The 16,600-nt window shown below is 49.9% G+C and overlaps 1 protein-coding gene across 3 annotated transcripts; it reads left to right on the top strand.

The window, feature by feature from the left end:
* The first annotated feature begins 2,631 nt into the window (after positions 1 to 2,631).
* LOC133350990 (lysosomal protective protein-like) lies at positions 2,632 to 15,578 on the top strand. 3 transcript variants are annotated; one of them, XM_061565870.1, is made up of 15 exons: positions 2,632 to 2,767; positions 4,047 to 4,245; positions 5,474 to 5,585; positions 6,314 to 6,364; positions 6,574 to 6,660; positions 7,790 to 7,945; positions 8,673 to 8,764; positions 8,895 to 8,979; positions 9,131 to 9,219; positions 10,510 to 10,600; positions 11,182 to 11,306; positions 12,708 to 12,783; positions 13,486 to 13,575; positions 14,457 to 14,558; positions 15,091 to 15,578. In XM_061565870.1, the coding sequence occupies exons 2-15, from the start codon at positions 4,076 to 4,078 to the stop codon at positions 15,175 to 15,177; spliced, it is 1,413 nt and encodes a 470-aa protein (XP_061421854.1). In that variant the 5' UTR covers positions 2,632 to 2,767; positions 4,047 to 4,075; the 3' UTR covers positions 15,178 to 15,578. The 3 variants fall into 3 exon arrangements, with proteins under 3 accessions (XP_061421854.1, XP_061421856.1, XP_061421853.1); XM_061565872.1 differs by having other exon boundaries at positions 2,688 to 2,805; XM_061565869.1 differs by lacking the exon at positions 2,632 to 2,767 and adding an exon at positions 3,432 to 3,571.
* The last annotated feature ends 1,022 nt before the right edge of the window (positions 15,579 to 16,600 follow it).

Genomic DNA, 16,600 nt, shown 5'->3' with positions numbered 1-16,600 from the left:
TGAGAGTGCAATCCAAAAAGGCATGAGAGTGCAATGCCAAGAACATGTGAGCATGAGAGATTTAAGAGAGAGGCATAGAGAGAGAGAGACGGAAATAACAGCTGACATAGGCAGGTAGGATGGAAACATCACAGTCAGTTAAGACTCTACCTGGTTAATAACGTCCTTCCAATGATTGCCCAGAGAGACACAGCAGCAGACCATGCTTCAACCGAGAGGATGGGTACACTTTATTAATCCTACTCTCGCACCCGTTGTAGGCACTCCTATGACTGCCTTCCACTGCCACCACACACTCTGCTACCCGCTCTCACCTACTCCACACCTCACCCACTCTGAACCTCACCGACTCTCTCCCAGCTCGCCGCTGCCCTCTCCTACGCTGCCCCGGGCGGGGGGTTCAGCCAACATCCGCCCGGCGACGGCGTGAGGGGCGAGGTCCCCTTGACGGCTCGAGCGGCAGCGGCGAGAAGTCTTCTCCCTTGGTCCCCGGACAACTCCCTGAGCTCGCGCACACTCCCGCTTCGATACCCCTCCTCATTCCGAGTGCTCCCGTGCTCCCCACTCCAGCTGTCGCCTCCACGGCGCCTCTCGCACTCATGAATCCCGAATCATCGCCCCCATCTCCGGCGCCAACCTCCTGCCCCAGCGTGCACACCTGCTCGTCCTCAACTGCGCGCACTGCGTACATCTCTACTCCACACTAATATTAACGCATACTACGCTTGGAAAATGTTGTACTGTGCTATGCTTGCAGGCCTGGTTGATTGCTGATCTGCAAGCAATGGCTGTTTCTGTCTTCACATCAACGCAACTGCTGCTAATATGGCTCCATTTTCAACGTACATTATTTTAAATAAATCTTCACATTTGTCATCATCATCGTCGTTGCCGTCAGTGATGTTTAATCCACTGCTGGACAAAAGGCCTCCCCAAAATGTCACCATCCCTCACGATCCTCCGATGCACCAATCCACAGAGCCCCTTGCACACAATTGAATTGCTCCATCTCCTTCGTGGGCATTATCCCTCTCTCTAGGATGCGCTCCATCCCTTGGCTGCCACTGTCATTATTATTGTTGACCGTCAGTCGTCATCCCTTCCAGGGACGTAGAAGGGAAGTAATAAAATAATAAAAATAAAACATAATAAAATTATTCTCACGACGTTTCGGCCACAACAGCAAGCAGCCGTCCTCAGGTGAAAACCAGTCTGACTCTGTCGCCTCGACGGACCTGGTTTTCACCTGAGGACGGCTGCTTGCGTTGTGGCCGAAACGTCGTGAGAATAATTTTATTATGTTTTATTTTATTATTTTATTACTTCCCTTCTATGTGACTTTACCGAAAGAACCAATAAGAAGAGTTACAGTTGTGTCTTTTACCAGCGTACGTTCTCTCCAATCAGTGGACCATGGGCAAATGACCATGTCTGTTTAGTTCCCGGTCCTCTGGCAGTTCACCTGCATTGGTTCAAGCAAGCCTGGCTCTGCTGATGAGACCTTACATGTAAAAACCGGCCCGTAGGTTGGTGTTGAACCCATACTGCGGAAATGATGCATTAACAGAGGACCTTGCGGCCGATGGGACGAGTTATTTTTTTACATGTAGAATGACCTTTGCGAAGTAGGCATATTGTCAGCTTATTTATGTTGATATTTATATTCTCCACAACGAAGCTAATTATTTGTTTCTGTTATGTATGCGTGGTCTGTCATCTAAAACGTGGTCTGTCAACCCATTCTCTCGGCACCTCCAAGCTCACGCGATTGCGTCTCCGTCTGCCTTTGAGAAAAAAAGAAACCAGATGATTTTACTGTCGGCCTTTGCCGGCCACTTGAATGGCGGGTTAAAGGCATTCATTATTACCGCACGCCTGTCACCCCTTTGATGGCTTTCACGATTGCTGAACCGTAAGCTGGACAAAGGCGCGTGTAATGATGACTAACAAGCGAGCATTTATAGAACCAAAGATCCCCCATAGCGCCCATACAAACTGTTGGGGCGAGTGCTGTTAGTAAGCGCCTATTAGGGGCCATCCATTTAGTAGGTACGCAAAAATCTGTCAAAACTTGACCCCTCCCCCTCCCTGTATTTTTACACCCCCCCCCCCACCCCCGAATCCTATAGAACGGCCGATATTTTATTGACGCAGAAACGATCAAGGATGAATAATATTGACGTGTTTAAGCAAACGGATAGTTCACCGCCGGACTAACTCAATTGAAGGCCAATGTCGACAAATTGTTATCGAAGCTTCACCCCCCCCCCCCCGTTTCCTATGCGTACGTTGTCAGTAGACCCCCATACGCAAGCCACGCATTTGGGTTAACCCCCTCCATGCGTCCGTACTAAATGGAAGGCCCCTTATTCCGAACTGTAATAGTGCCATGCAAGTCGCACGTGGCTTGGGGCGAGCATGGCCTTTGATGTTTCCATCAACCCCACGTGTTGTCCACGTGTCTCCGTTTGCACCTGAATATCAGAACTGTCAATAACAGTAACCTTAACAGTTTACTCTACATCTCTGGCCTTCATGTGCTGTGGAGAAGGGTCATTGCCCGAAACGTCGCCTATTCTAAACGTTGAAAGGGACTGCAGCTGTGTTATTGACACGTGTTTGACGTCGCAGCTGGTGGTGACCTTGAAGTCACGTGGCGCGCGCCGAGCGCGTGACTCGATGTGCACGTGACGAGAACAGGAAGCGACGGTGGCAGCGGCACGTGGTGACCCATCAGCAGGGAGCCGCTGAAGGTTCAAGTCGCTGGGTAGGAGGAGCCCCCCACTAGGAGCCCCCCACTAGGAGGTTGGCTCCGCTGTGAGGCAGGCGGCCGCGACTCGTGTTGTACCGGCGACTCGGGGAGACTCGCCGGTGTCTCCTCCTCCTCCTGCGGCTGTCTACGCCGGGCGTGGTGGTAGCCGGACGGCCTTCATAGATGCTGGCTAGCAGCACTTAGCCCAGCAGCATGTTGTGGCTACAAGGGGGAGCTTTGTCGCGGTGTGTGTCACGTGTGTGGGGGGGGGGGTCTCGTAGTGTGGTGGTGTGTGTTGTTGCAGTGTTGTATGGTGGTGGTGTGTGTTGTTGCAGTATTGTATGGTGGTGGTGTGTGTTGTTGCAGTGTTGTATGGTGGTGTGTGTTGTTGCAGTGTTGTATGGTGGTGGTGTGTGTTGTTGCAGTGTTGTATGGTGGTGGTGTGTGTTGTTGCAGTGTTGTATGGTGGTGGTGTGTGTTGTTGCAGTGTTGTATGGTGGTGGTGTGTGTTGTTGCAGTGTTGTATGGTGGTGGTGTGTGTTGTTGCAGTGTTGTATGGTGGTGGTGGTGCTGTGTGTTGTGTGTATCGTGGGGTGAAAGTCGCCCTTGATATGTTGCACACACGAAGAGGAAGTCGCGATGCTTCGGAAAGCCCCGTGCGGTTCGCGGCGCAGCTTCCGGCATCTGCGCCGCGTGTCCCACCGCCGCCGTGTCCCCTCTCCCCACTCGCTCTGTCGCCTTTCGCCTCTCTTGCTGCTCCACTCCTCCACCCACCCTCGTCGTCTTCTCGCGCTGCGTGTCGCCCTCGTCGTGCGCCTGGTACAGCGTGCGGCTCCGTGCGAACCCCGACAGATGCATCGGGCAGTGGACGCGGGCCGGGTCTGTGACAAGGTTCCCATTCTGTGCGTGGAGTCACGCAAATGTGGATCGGTGGCGCAGTGGTCACTGTGCTACAAACCTGGTCGTCCGAGTTTGATTCCCGCTCACAGCCAAAATTGCTGACCAATATCTGAACCAGACCCAGCCCTCCTCGAGGTCGACTCAGCCTTAAATGAGGACTACTTGGTGCAGCGTGTTCACATCAGCACTGGGGAGACAAAGGAGGCTGGATGTGGAGTTTGCTACCCCCCCCCCCGTGCCGTGTCGGCCCTTAAAGATGCTCGCGAACAGCCCACGCCTTAAAACGTCTATCAAAGGCGCTACGATATTTGTACAGGAACTGCTCGAGAAGGGCTATAGCTGCTGGTGCTGTAAGCGTGCTCGCGAAACTGTGAAACTGTGAAACTGCCCGCAGGGTGACACTGGGACTGGGCTGGCGAGGCGATGACGATGATGCTGCTGCTGCTACTGCTGGGGGCAAGTGCGGGCGTGCTGGTGCTGGCGGCGCCTGTGGAGGATGAGATCTCCTACCTGCCCGGCCTGGCCAAGCAGCCGGCCTTCCGCCACTACTCGGGCTACCTCGACGCGTCCGGCACCAAGCGCCTGCACTACTGGTGAGTAGCAATCACTCATTCACCTGCACCACTGGTGAGTGAGTAGCAATCACTCATTCACCTGCACCACTGGTGAGTAGCAATCACTCATTCACCTGCACCACTGGTGAGTGAGTAGCAATCACTCATTCACCAGCACCTGCACCACTGGTGAGTGAGTAGCAATCACTCATTCACCTGCACCACTGGTGAGTGAGTAGCAATCACTCATTCACCTGCACCTGCACCACTGGCGAGTAGCAATCACTCATTCACCTGCACCACTGGTGAGTAGCAATCACTCATTCACCTGCACCACTGGTGAGTGAGTAGCAATCACTCATTCACCAGCACCTGCACCACTGGTGAGTAGCAATCACTCATTCACCTGCACCTGCACCACTGGTGAGTGAGTAGCAATCACTCATTCACCAGCACCACTGGTGAGTAGCAATCACTCATTCACCTGCACCACTGGTGAGTGAGTAGCAATCACTCATTCACCAGCACCACTGGTGAGTAGCAATCACTCATTCACCTGCACCACTGGTGAGTGAGTAGCAATCACTCATTCACCTGCACCACTGGTGAGTGAGTAGCAATCACTCATTCACCTGCACCTGCACCACTGGTGAGTGAGTAGCAATCACTCATTCACCAGCACCACTGGTGAGTAGCAATCACTCATTCACCTGCACCTGCACCACTGGTGAGTGAGTAGCAATCACTCATTCACCAGCACCTGCACTACGGTGCCAGGACACCACACTATCATCATAACCACCTTTGCTTATTATGAAGCAAATAGCAAAGCCAATTAGTTCACATTTTAAATGGTTTTTTTCACCAGGGGAGAACGCAAGAGAAGGGAAGCCTCATTTGCAAGAGTGGCCTGGGGTACCAACATGTCAAAAGCAATATAACATAGAGTGTCACAATGAAACAAATATAAATCAGAGCAATAATAAATACAAAACGCATTACAGAAGACATAAAATCTACTGCACAAACATAAATTACATTTTTAAAAATTCTGTAATGGAAATTGGCTTGGACAAATTGCTTTTCAAAGCGTTGATAGTACATACAATTGAGTTCAGCAAAGTGAAATGTAATTCTGATGATAAGTACACTCTTGTGTAGACAGACGAGGGTATTAGTCACCAGTAACGCCAGAGGCAGTAGAAGGTGGAGTGTGGTGCCATGTCTGTCGTTGGGTACTGACACCACTTTGCCATGCGTGTGCCAGGTTTGTGGAGTCTCAGGGTAACCCCTCCAAGGACCCCCTCGTGCTGTGGATGAACGGGGGCCCCGGCTGCAGCTCCCTGGAGGGGCTCATCACAGAGAACGGGCCCTACCTCGTGAGGCCTACACACTCGCACCGACCTGCACGGCCACCGCCGGGGAGAAATCACTCGAATGGATGTGTATGCTCACGATGCAAGCGTCGCATTGCAAGTGTAGCAATCAGTGCTTGGGGAATTACATGCATATGTATTGGGGAATTACATGCATATGTATTGGGGAATTACATGCATATGTATTGGGGAATTACATGCATATGTATTGGGGAATTACATGCATATGTATTGGGGAATTACATGCATATGTATTGGGGAATTACATGCATAAGTATTGGGGAATTACATGCATATGTATTGGGGAATTACATGCATACGTATTGGGGTTGCGTCATCTTGGCAGCCATTGGAGGCGCTGTGGATGCAGCCAACGCTGTGTGTACTGAGTGCAGTATTCCAGTAGGCCTGAGCCAGTGCTGCACCACACATGTTTTACATGAGGTAGAATGTGTTTTACTGGCCAATCACAACAAAGGAATCTTTACACCTGCATTTCTCACATCCACCTGTAATGCAAGTGCAGTTTTCCACGTTTTGGCTGTGTGTGGAGCCTTTCTTCACCAAGCTTTCGCACTTGAACGGAAAATTAGATTCAGCTATAATCATATATACTCTGTACAGGGTAGGTGTGTGTTTCTAATAATATAATAGTTTACAATTGTAAAATGTACGGGATAAATATATAAGTAAAAAATCCTGTCGGCAAATAAATGTCTTTATTTTCCCAGGTGCAGTCAGATGGAATCCACCTCGAATACAACCCATACTCCTGGAACATGGCGAGTACAACGCTTTACCATGCCCACAGTGCATTCGCCAGAGCCAGGGCACGAAACCCTAACTCAACATCAAGTTTCACAATAACATCAAGTACATGGAGCACTTGATCATAGAGCAGTCTTCAAATGAGCCAATTGATTTCTCCATGACTTGTGTTCACCTTGCATCACCGCATCCTCTTCCCGCTTCCCTCGTCCCCTTTGCCCAGATCTCCAGTGTGCTCTACCTTGAGGCCCCAGCCGGAGTGGGCTTCTCCTACTCGGCCGACAAGAACTACACGACCGGCGATGACCAGGTCCTGTCCCACTCAATCTCAATACCGAACGTCAACATTTTACGTCATCGTGCATTGCTCGTTATCAACGCTGCATCATGGCGGTGACACAGCCCAGTGGTTTTAATCCATAAGGCTACCCTGGTTAATACTACAAGTTTATGAACAAGTGACTGTGCGCAGTATACGTCACACGGGATGTTAAAGTTCCTTAGACATCAGTCGAGGATGAGTCGGCCATTGTGCATTGGTGTCATACTCGAAATTGGCCAAATTGAAAAACTACTCGAACATTAATTGGGAAATACAGTACATTGCAAACATCACCCCCTTTAAAACTTGGCAGGACCCTCCTTAAGACTCAAGAGTGTTGAGACTCGGTGAGGCTATCTGAGATAAACAATTGTAATATTAATGAACTCAATGTGTCAGTGCTGCCAAACTGCAAGATGCTGTACAAAAATTAGGTGAATCAAGGCCAGGGAAAGTACCAGGCTAAAGTGGCCAGAACCAGCGGCAGATGGTCGGATCCATAGATTTGGCAGCGAGACTGAGATGAAGACAGCACCCAGAGCAGACACGAGACCACCTACACGTTGTGAATGAGGCATCGCGGATCAAGGACCCAGCATCTATAATGTCCAGCGACCTGGCACCAACAATGTCCAGGGACGAACAAATCCAGAATCTCAATGCCGATGACTTCCGGTGCTGACAAGATCCGAAGCTGCCATGCCAATTGAGATCCGGGACAAACACCGGGAGCCAAATTCAATGAGCACCAGGCAGCATGAAGAAGAGGGCAGACAAGGGACAGGGCCAGAGATTCGGGAGAGCAAAACAAAAGAAAATGGGGGAAAAATGTATTAACATCGAAATCATGGGGAGGCAAAGGAATGGATTGGGAAAAGTGTTTGGTGAGATGGTGACGTCATTAAGTGCTCAACCTTCTCAACACAATGAGGAGTAAGAAGCGGGCACGGCCAAACAGTGGCCATCTTCCCAAACCTTACGTCACTCATCGTCAACGCAGTAAGAGTCGGTGTCGCCCAGATGCCAAGGCTGGCCTCACTCTTTGGCTCTGCTCTTCGTGAGCACTTCCCACAGCTCTCGTCCTGCATTGGCGTCCTCCTCTGCTCCCCGCTCACAGGTGTCCATGGACAACTACCTGGCGCTGAAGAGCTTCTTTGTAAAGTTCCCGGAGTGGAGCAAACACGACTTGTACCTGACGGGGGAGAGCTACGCGGGCTTCTACCTGCCCACCCTCGCCGTGCGCGTCATGGAGGATCCCAGCATCAACCTCAAGGTGAGGACGTGCACATGCTGGGGTTGGAGGGCACAGGGCAAGGGGCACGTGATGCAAGGAGTCTGGGGGATTTGAGGCCGAGCTGTAACTTCCCTGTGGGGGTAATAGGAAAGTGGAAGTATAAAGCAACACGTGCTATGTTGGCTAGCAACTCCATTCATTTTAAGAGAAATGGTGAGAATGATTGAATATGAAAAATCTATATATATAAAAGGGAAATTTGTGATTATGTGTGTTTGTTCAAAATATTTAACGTACTTCCCGACATGCAACAAACTTGAAATTTGCCATGTGGGTACTTTTCAGACTGTACACCATGCAAAAATTATAAAAATAGACTTTAGTATTTTTGGGGGGGGGGCTCAATAATGCATATATTTTTGCACAGCAAGTGAGCTGTGACGTCACATCTGTCACGTGACCCGCGCACGTGGAAGCGCAACGCATTGTAGTGTAGTGGTTAGCGCGCTGCGCTACGAACCCGGCGACCCGAGTTCGATTCCCGCTCACGGCCACCACCGGTGACGATTATTTGAACCGGTCCTGGGCCTCCCCTAGGTCGACTCAGCCTCAAACGAGTGCCTGGTGTGGTGTGTGAACATCACCACTGGGGAGACAAAGGCGGCCGGGCGTCGTGAATCCAAGTCCCGGCGAAGCCGTGTAGTAAAGCTAGTAAGAAATAAACACGAGACATATTTGCTCTATGAGTCGTGTGTGCTTTATCCAGGGACTGGCAATTGGGAATGGACTGAGCAGCATTGCTACGAATGACAACTCCGCCATCTACTTTGCTTACTACCACGGCATCTTTGGAGCAGAGTAAGTGATGCATCAATGTGTCATGTGTACTGAACATTTCTTTGTTTCTTCTGTGAATCGCTTACAACTGAGCTCACGGTCCCGTCTGGTGCCATCCCTCTCTCGCCACCCCCTCGGTGCCGCCATGCAGCCTGTGGGCCCTCTTGCAGCAGTACTGCTGCTCCCAGGGCAAGTGCGACTTCTCTTCTTCCGAGAGCAAGCAGTGCAACGATGCGGTACAGCATTGCACAAGGGAGTGTGCGTGCACCGAGTACCAACGCGTATCTGTCGTTATGTGCAGGCAAAGCTGTGGCTTTGTGTTAATGTCAGCTACGGCCGTGTGTTGATTTTGACACCGGTGTGTGATGGTCTTTGCCTCCCTTACAGGTACAGCAGGCGGCTCGCCACATCTTCCAGGGGGGCCTGGACCCCTACAACCTGTACGCACCATGTGCGGGCGGAGTCCGAGCTCCCAGGTCAGCTGCAGGCGCGCACCGACGGATTCCGATGTCGTGCAGTAAACATCTGCGTACCGCCAATCCGCCGCTTGCTCTCGCGGAAGCAGAGCTGTAGACCTCCGCCACGCTGCCCCTTGGTTTCTCACTGGGTTTGATTCCGGCTGTGCCTGCTATGACCCATTTTGCGAAGTGTTAACCCAACCACGTGAAGCCGCCACCAGGGCGACCGCACTTGTGAGGATTCAAAATCAAAGTGACATTCTGCTCAAATGAGCGCTGAGGCAGTGCTCATCTTCTGTTTCCAGCCCTGAGCCAGTGGTGGAAATTCAACATTCCCATGGTAGGAGTGTTGACTTCCCCACAAAGTGCTCCTCGTTTTATACAGCCTGGAAGGAGAGACGATGAGCTGCATCAACCCCAACGAAGATTTTAACGGCAACCTTCCCATTGCGAGCTGCTCGCTCCACAGCTCAGCATGTGGTGTTGTTGCTAATGGGAAGATTGCGAGCAACTGGGAGAATCAGAATCTTTATTTCGACTGGAGGAATCTGAGGAGCTATGAAGCTCTTTTTCACAGATGCCCAGTAGGGGTGGGTCAGAAGTTACAGAAACGAACAATACAAAAACCTATAGGAGTGCAAAGTACTGTATAGAAAAAGTATAGGAAAAAGTATATATATATTTCATGGGACCTCCTTTGCTAGTACCAAAATATGATAATAGGTTTTTCCCCTTTTTTCTGGCGTGGACCAATCAGTTTCAAGGACAATGCATATATTATCAGAGTATGTTTTGTGTTTGCATTCTGACCACAAGCATTGTGGTTAATGCAGACATGATTCCTTGTAAAAGGTTTCAGTTTGGTGTTTTAACATCTTAACACCTTGATTTGAAGCTTTCGTGACTGCAGGAATCCATCCTCTTTGGTTATTTCGGTAAAGTCACGTAGGTAGAAAAATAATAGATCACGACATTTCAATCGCAACACAAGCAATCGTCATCAGGTGGGACAACCACAGCAAGAAAAAAACTTGCTGTGTTTTGTTGCCAGAAAAAAGGGGAAAACCCTATTATATATATGTTCCTGCTGGTTTTTACAAACAATGCAAGTTTTGGCAAAGCTGCAAAACAATATCAACAACAGTCCCAGACCACCGTACCTCAATAAAATTGCACATTATAATTTAACTATCAATACATAGGTAAGGACCACGTTACAAATAACATCTTTTGAAAGTCTCAAGGGAGACCCAGGGTCATCGTGGTCGATGGGGACAATGACGGCCGTGGCGGTCGTTGTCGTTACAGGCAGAATGGCAGCAAGCCGCTCGGTGCAGATCCTCGCCGATCCTTGGTGTTGAGGAAGCACGGACTCCGACTCCACCAGCGAGTGATGGAGGTGAGGCCCCGATATCACGAGCAGAGCAAAGCGTCCAAGCGCAGGACCGTTGCGAGTCTGTGACGTTCCACTCTTGTTGTATTCTCCATTACCCTTGGTGAAAACACGACCGATACGTTTTTGTATATGAGCATAAGGAGATGTTTTGATATATCAGTTGATGTTTTTCGTCATTTGGTGACGTTGAAATTGTGTTTTAACTGTTGCTGCTGTGTTTTTGAGCACCATTACGTCCCAGTTCCCATAGCCACGTGTCACTGAAAAGCCGCCAACCCCCATGAGCACGTCGATGTGTAGCTTTCTAACCATGGCATTGTTGGAGAGGATGATGTGTGATGTGTTCTTGCGCTTTTGTTTTGGTCATGACACAAGTGTAAATTCTGCTCATTATTATTGCATTTGCTTTCCCAGAAAGCCCTAATGTAGCTGACTTGTTTAGGAAGGTCCAGCTAAGTTATTGCTGAATGGGGCTCACGATTGCTCTGTTTCCAAATTAAGCGTTTTGCAAGTAAATTTTCCTGTTTCCTTGAGGGATGTTGTTTGTCGTTTGTTGCATGCGGTTGTGGAAATTCAATGCGCAGCGTGGAGGCCTCAACAGCGACTCACCATGCACCAACACCAGCACCATGGCCTCGTACCTGAACAGCCCCTTGGTGAGGAAGGCGCTACACATCCCTGCAGTGCTACCGCCTTGGGAGGACTGCAGGTGACGAGGGGGACGCGGCGGAGACCCCGGGGGCCCATGGTGGAGGTGGAGGCGGGGCTTCTCGCAGAACAATCGAGCAGTGGATTAGGCGCTTTGGCAGTGTCCGGCAAGTGACAGGCAGCTGGTGAAATGTTTACCGTGCCATTGTATGGCCCGGTAATTTCCCTAATCCTGTTACATGTCACAGCCTCCTTTTCTGAAGTAAATCTGCACCGGTGCATTGTTGTGGCCAGGGCCATCTCTGACCATGGCAGCCACATATCGTGGCCAGCACCGTGGTAGCCTTGCCATTCCTACTGAAACATATCCAAAAATGCTTTGCAAAATATCTCAACTGAGCAATGAGACGGTGCTTATCTCATGTATATGGCCTTGAGCCAGTGGTGGAATTTCCTCACTCCTATAGCGGGGACAGGTCTGCCCATAAGCAAAACACGGATGACTTCCCCACAACATAGTACTTGTTTTTATCAACCCAGAGGGATGATGGGCTGATCAACCCCCAACCAGATTTGAACTCGCAACCTTCCAGTTGTGAGCCATTGTTCTACCTGGTAGATGGGGAACCAACAGTGCAAACCGTGAGAGATCGCGTCTGATCCTGAGAGTCACGGGGGAGCAGGTGGCCGGGTACACGGTTTGTGGGTATGCAGCGTGGAGACACAGCCTGCAGCGGGGGATGTAGACGCGCTTCATCGCGTCTTTGCGCTCACTCCCAGACTCATTGTGTCCACAGGCCCTGGCGGGGCGAGTTTACATTGTCGTCACATCGTGGCAATCCCCCCTCTCCTTAAGCCGTGGCGGTGCTTTTTTGAAATTGCCTCCCATTGTCTGGAAGCTCAAGTGCTGACAAGTCTGATGGGTTTCAACCTGTTTTTCACATTGAAGAGTTTTTAAAAACTCCCATTTATTTAAACAATTCCATCTTGAAAATGGGTGTGTGAGGCATTTCTGTGCTTGATCGTGATCAAGAGCTAAGAACTGTTGTTGAAGGGAAGTGCGCACTTCCCACGCGCGGTGTCTGAATTTATCAAGTGTCTTTGCGCTTCTTAGTCTCTGGCGTAATGTCACCTTTGCATCCACTGCAAATCTGTAATCGTGTTTACTTAGGCGCCTGGCTCCCGACCTGTGATTCACAGGCCACTGGCGTTCCACAAGTCAGTAAGGAGTGCTCCACGAAACATTAGTTTCACCAAACACCAAAATCCTTGACAGCAACTGTAGTTCACGCTGGTGTTGAGGATTCACAGTGTCCGTGGGTCCAGGGAGGTTGGGAACCACTGCTCTACGGCACCACCAAGACTGCGTTAAGTGCCTTTCTACGGTAGACGAGAGTGCATAGTGTGATGTTTACAGAAACGATGATGCCGTTAACAACTCTGACTGGTTATCTCCCTGCAGTGATTTTGTGAATCGTCACTTTGTGTGGCAATACGAGGACATGCGGAAACAGCATCTCCGGCTCCTGGGATCCCTGGTGAGGTTCTTTATTTGCCACTTGGACAAGACATGCGCTGCCTCAAGAATGCCTTGGTCTTACTTCTAATGAACACTTCCACTTTGATTGAACTCTACAGCTGAAGCAATTTTAATGTCCCATTTCATTGAGGGACGGTGTTTTGTCTTGGTGTGGTCTAGGACTGTTTTCGTTGTTTTGCTGCCTTGCCCATGCTTGCATTTAGTCTTGAAAACCCGGATAAATTTTTTTTTTATTATTTTTGTTATTTATATTTCGTGATTTAATAATGATTCAAATGTATATAGCGTAATTCATTCTAATAGCATCCCACAACGCTATAAAATAATTATATATCAGGATCAAATCCCATATACAGCCACTGCCAAGCAAGTGAAAAGCCTACTACCAAGCAAAATGAAACAAAAATAAAACAAGAATAAACATTAACCAAAAACAACCAAAAAGTTGTCACGACAAATAAATTATTCCATGAGGTCGTCTACACGTCCCAGACCACAATCCCAACTTCCCAACCAAGCCAGGAAACCTTCAAAGGAGGGTGGTGCAGTGCCTTTCTCTTTTTTGCTCTCCTATCATTGTTTTACTTTGTTGTACCTTGCTGACCAGTCCCTACTGGACATCTGTGAACAAGAACTCCATAGCTCATTGGATTCCTCCAGTCTAAATACAAGTTCTGATTCTGTGATGTGTCATTCACAGAAATACAGAATCCTCTTCTACAATGGGGACGTGGACATGGTCTGCAACTTCCTGGGGGAGGAGTGGTTCGTTGAGTCCTTGCAGCAGAAGGTGCTTCAGAGAGACTCCGACTCGTTCGTTGTATTGAAGCTGCCAGGCACCAAGTTGTGCACAAGCGTTGGGCCTCAGTTGAACAATGCTGCCCTCTCGTGGACGCGAAGCGTCACTGCTGCTATCACTTGATTCGCTCGCATGTCAAGAAATTGTGAGAGTTAACCACTGTTTAGATTATATTTTCTAGGTCTTGACCACTGCATTCACCACTGATCAGTCGCTACTACCAGGGTTACGTTTCCTGTGAACTTCACTCATTGATTCCTCCACCCATGTTGAGGACTGTCTACCAAGCTGTCTCATCCACACCGTACAACCACCACACTGCAGTTTGCAATGACACACTCATAATAACAACAAGAACGTCACCACGGCGCTTGTGCCATGCTAGGTGCACTTCGAGGCCACTTAACTCGCCACACTGCAGGTTAAATCACTTTTATCTTGCCGCTTCTTCCCTCACACTGCTCCACTTCGGAATTCCCACCTGTTTGTCTCTGCCCAAACTCTTATAACCCTACTCGGTTGAAGGAACGTGTTACTTGCTTTATTACATTTGATAGTCTGTTTGTTGCTGGTAGCTTGATGTGTTTTGGCCTTTGAGCCTATGCTCAACCACTTTACAGAAAACCCCATGGTCTTTAGCCAATCGTCCAGCCAGTATTGCATGTAATGATTGTTGGCCTGTTGAAACTGGTCTGTAAAACAAGATGTGAGCTTTAGTTTTATAGAGTCTTATTCTGCTCTTGGGCACATTTTAGTGGTAACAGTCATGATAATTACGTCTTCAGTTGTTTCCTATGATCAGATAATGAAGGTGACTGTTTCACACTCACGGCGACATGGGTGAACGCTGTGTGCATGGCCGGTGGTGTTAGGTGACCGTGGAGCGACGGCCTTGGCTCTACAAGGATGGGGGCAGCAACCAGATTGGTGGCTTCATCAAGGAGTTCCAAAACCTTGCCTTCCTCACCGTGCGGGTCAGGCTCACAAACACGCATCCTCTCTCCTCACACGCACACCTTGCATAGACAACACACGGTACTAATTCGTGTTGTTGTGGAGAATATAAGTAACACAATAAATAAGCAGAATATGGCTCTCTTTCCCATATCCATATCTGTCCCTCCACATGGTTACCTCCCATATCTCAGAGCGGGTCCTTGCCTTCAAACATCTGGCAGTTCACCAGAATTGCTTTAAGCAAACTTGACTCTGCTGTTGAGACTATGAATGTCAAAACGATACAGAGTTTGCTTTTATTAAATCAGTGCTGCAGGAAGAAGTCACTCTCATAAAGCAGTGTGACTGATGGAATGTGTCAAGAATCCGTTTACATTCATGTGGAGGGTTCTGACCTTGCAGAAAAGGAGGTGCATCGTTTGCTTGTCTATTTGGTTGCATATAGGACAGGTCACGATGTGATTTCCCACTGTTGAAGTAACTGGGGACAGTAGTCTGTGGGTGTGGCATTACCAGTGTTGCTTCTCCTCCCTGCGCTGTGCTCGGCAGGGTGCGGGCCACATGAGCCCGAAGGACAAGCCGCTGCAGGTCTTCACTGCATTCTCCCACTTCCTGCACAATCAGCCCTACTACTGAGGGGGGGAGCGGCGGCGGCGCTTCCTGCTGCTCTGTGGCCTGGCTTCTGGCTTCCTGTGCCATTTTTACTGCTTTTCTCCCATTAGTTGTAGCAGTCACAGATTTGCTCTGGTTCATGCATCGGTATGAGATTTTACTTTCTGAGCGTATGGTTATGAGCAGGGTAATTGTATAGTTCAGTTCTTATCTATAGGACTAATTACAACAGATTATAGAATTACAGCAGATTTTTGGATCAAACTAGGTGATGTGACGGGGTGGCTTTAAAGTGCTATTGTTTCTAAAATCTTCTGTTCAATAATCAACATTTTTAAAGTGACTTTTACGTTGTGTTGTGAGTGCGACAGTGTCGGGGTGCATTGTTGGTCATTGTGCCAAAATAAAATGATGAGACAGGGATACGAGGTCTACAGTTTTTTATTCCATCAGTTTGGGTAAAATGCTACAAGCACCAGTGAAACTGCCTAAAATCGCATGTTTTTCTATTGTGCAACTATTAGCTTGATGAGAAAGCAAATCTGCGTGTAAATGGATAATTCTCTGCATCAAACGTAACTGTCTCCTGTCGAATGTGTATAGGTATGACGCAGACTGCAGAATGGAAACTGCAGGAGAGCTTTGAATGTGTGCGGGGAATAGCAATGCGGGAACAAAACAGCGTCACATGTCATCGTGCGAACGCGCTTGCAGGCCAGCTCGATGCTTCTCAGTTCCTCCTATCCTCAACCCCGTGTCTACTTGCTAATGCGATGTTCTTTGAATCTCAGACATTGCCGTGGCTGTCCCCACAGCAACGTCTCCCAACCCGCTTGGCTGCCGTCTCACGCCCCCCTGTGGCCAGCCTCGCGCATCGCGCCACTTGTCGCCAAGTCCCCCGTGCACCAGTGGGGGGGGGGGTGGGGACCAGCAGGCGTCGCCACGCGCTGCAGGGCGGCGCGTCTCGCTGGGACCCGCAAGTCCACCCGGCACCCTCAAGTCCATCCCGGCACCCTCAAGTCCACCCCGGCACCCTCAAGTCCACCCCGGCACCCGCAAGTCCACCCCGGCACCCGCAAGTCCACCCCGGCACCCGCAAGTCCACCCCGGCACCCTCAAGTCCACCCCGGCACCCGCAAGTCCACCCGGCACCCGCAAGTCCACCCGGCACCCTCAAGTCCACCCCGGCACCCAGGCTGCCCGTGCTGTCACAAATCTCTCCCCCCCCCCCCCCCCCACACAACTCCCGCAACGCGAGTGGAGGAGAACGGTCGCCTTCCCATCCACCAGGGCCTCAAGGACGCCCCTCGTCATCGCTCCAAGTCCTGCAAAGCCCTTTTGGAGCCATGCGCGTCTCCTTCAACTACCCGACGCAGCTTGGAGGAGAGCTGAATGGAGTTCACGAGAGCTCGCAGACAGCGCCTGGTTGTGAAGGACCCAACGCAGG

The sequence above is a fragment of the Lethenteron reissneri genome, chromosome 35 (assembly GCF_015708825.2).
Source record: "Lethenteron reissneri isolate LAM-NWPU_2019-01 chromosome 35, ASM1570882v1, whole genome shotgun sequence".
Taxonomy (NCBI): Eukaryota; Metazoa; Chordata; class Hyperoartia; order Petromyzontiformes; family Petromyzontidae; genus Lethenteron; species Lethenteron reissneri.
This window is presented reverse-complemented; position numbering and strand designations above follow the sequence as displayed.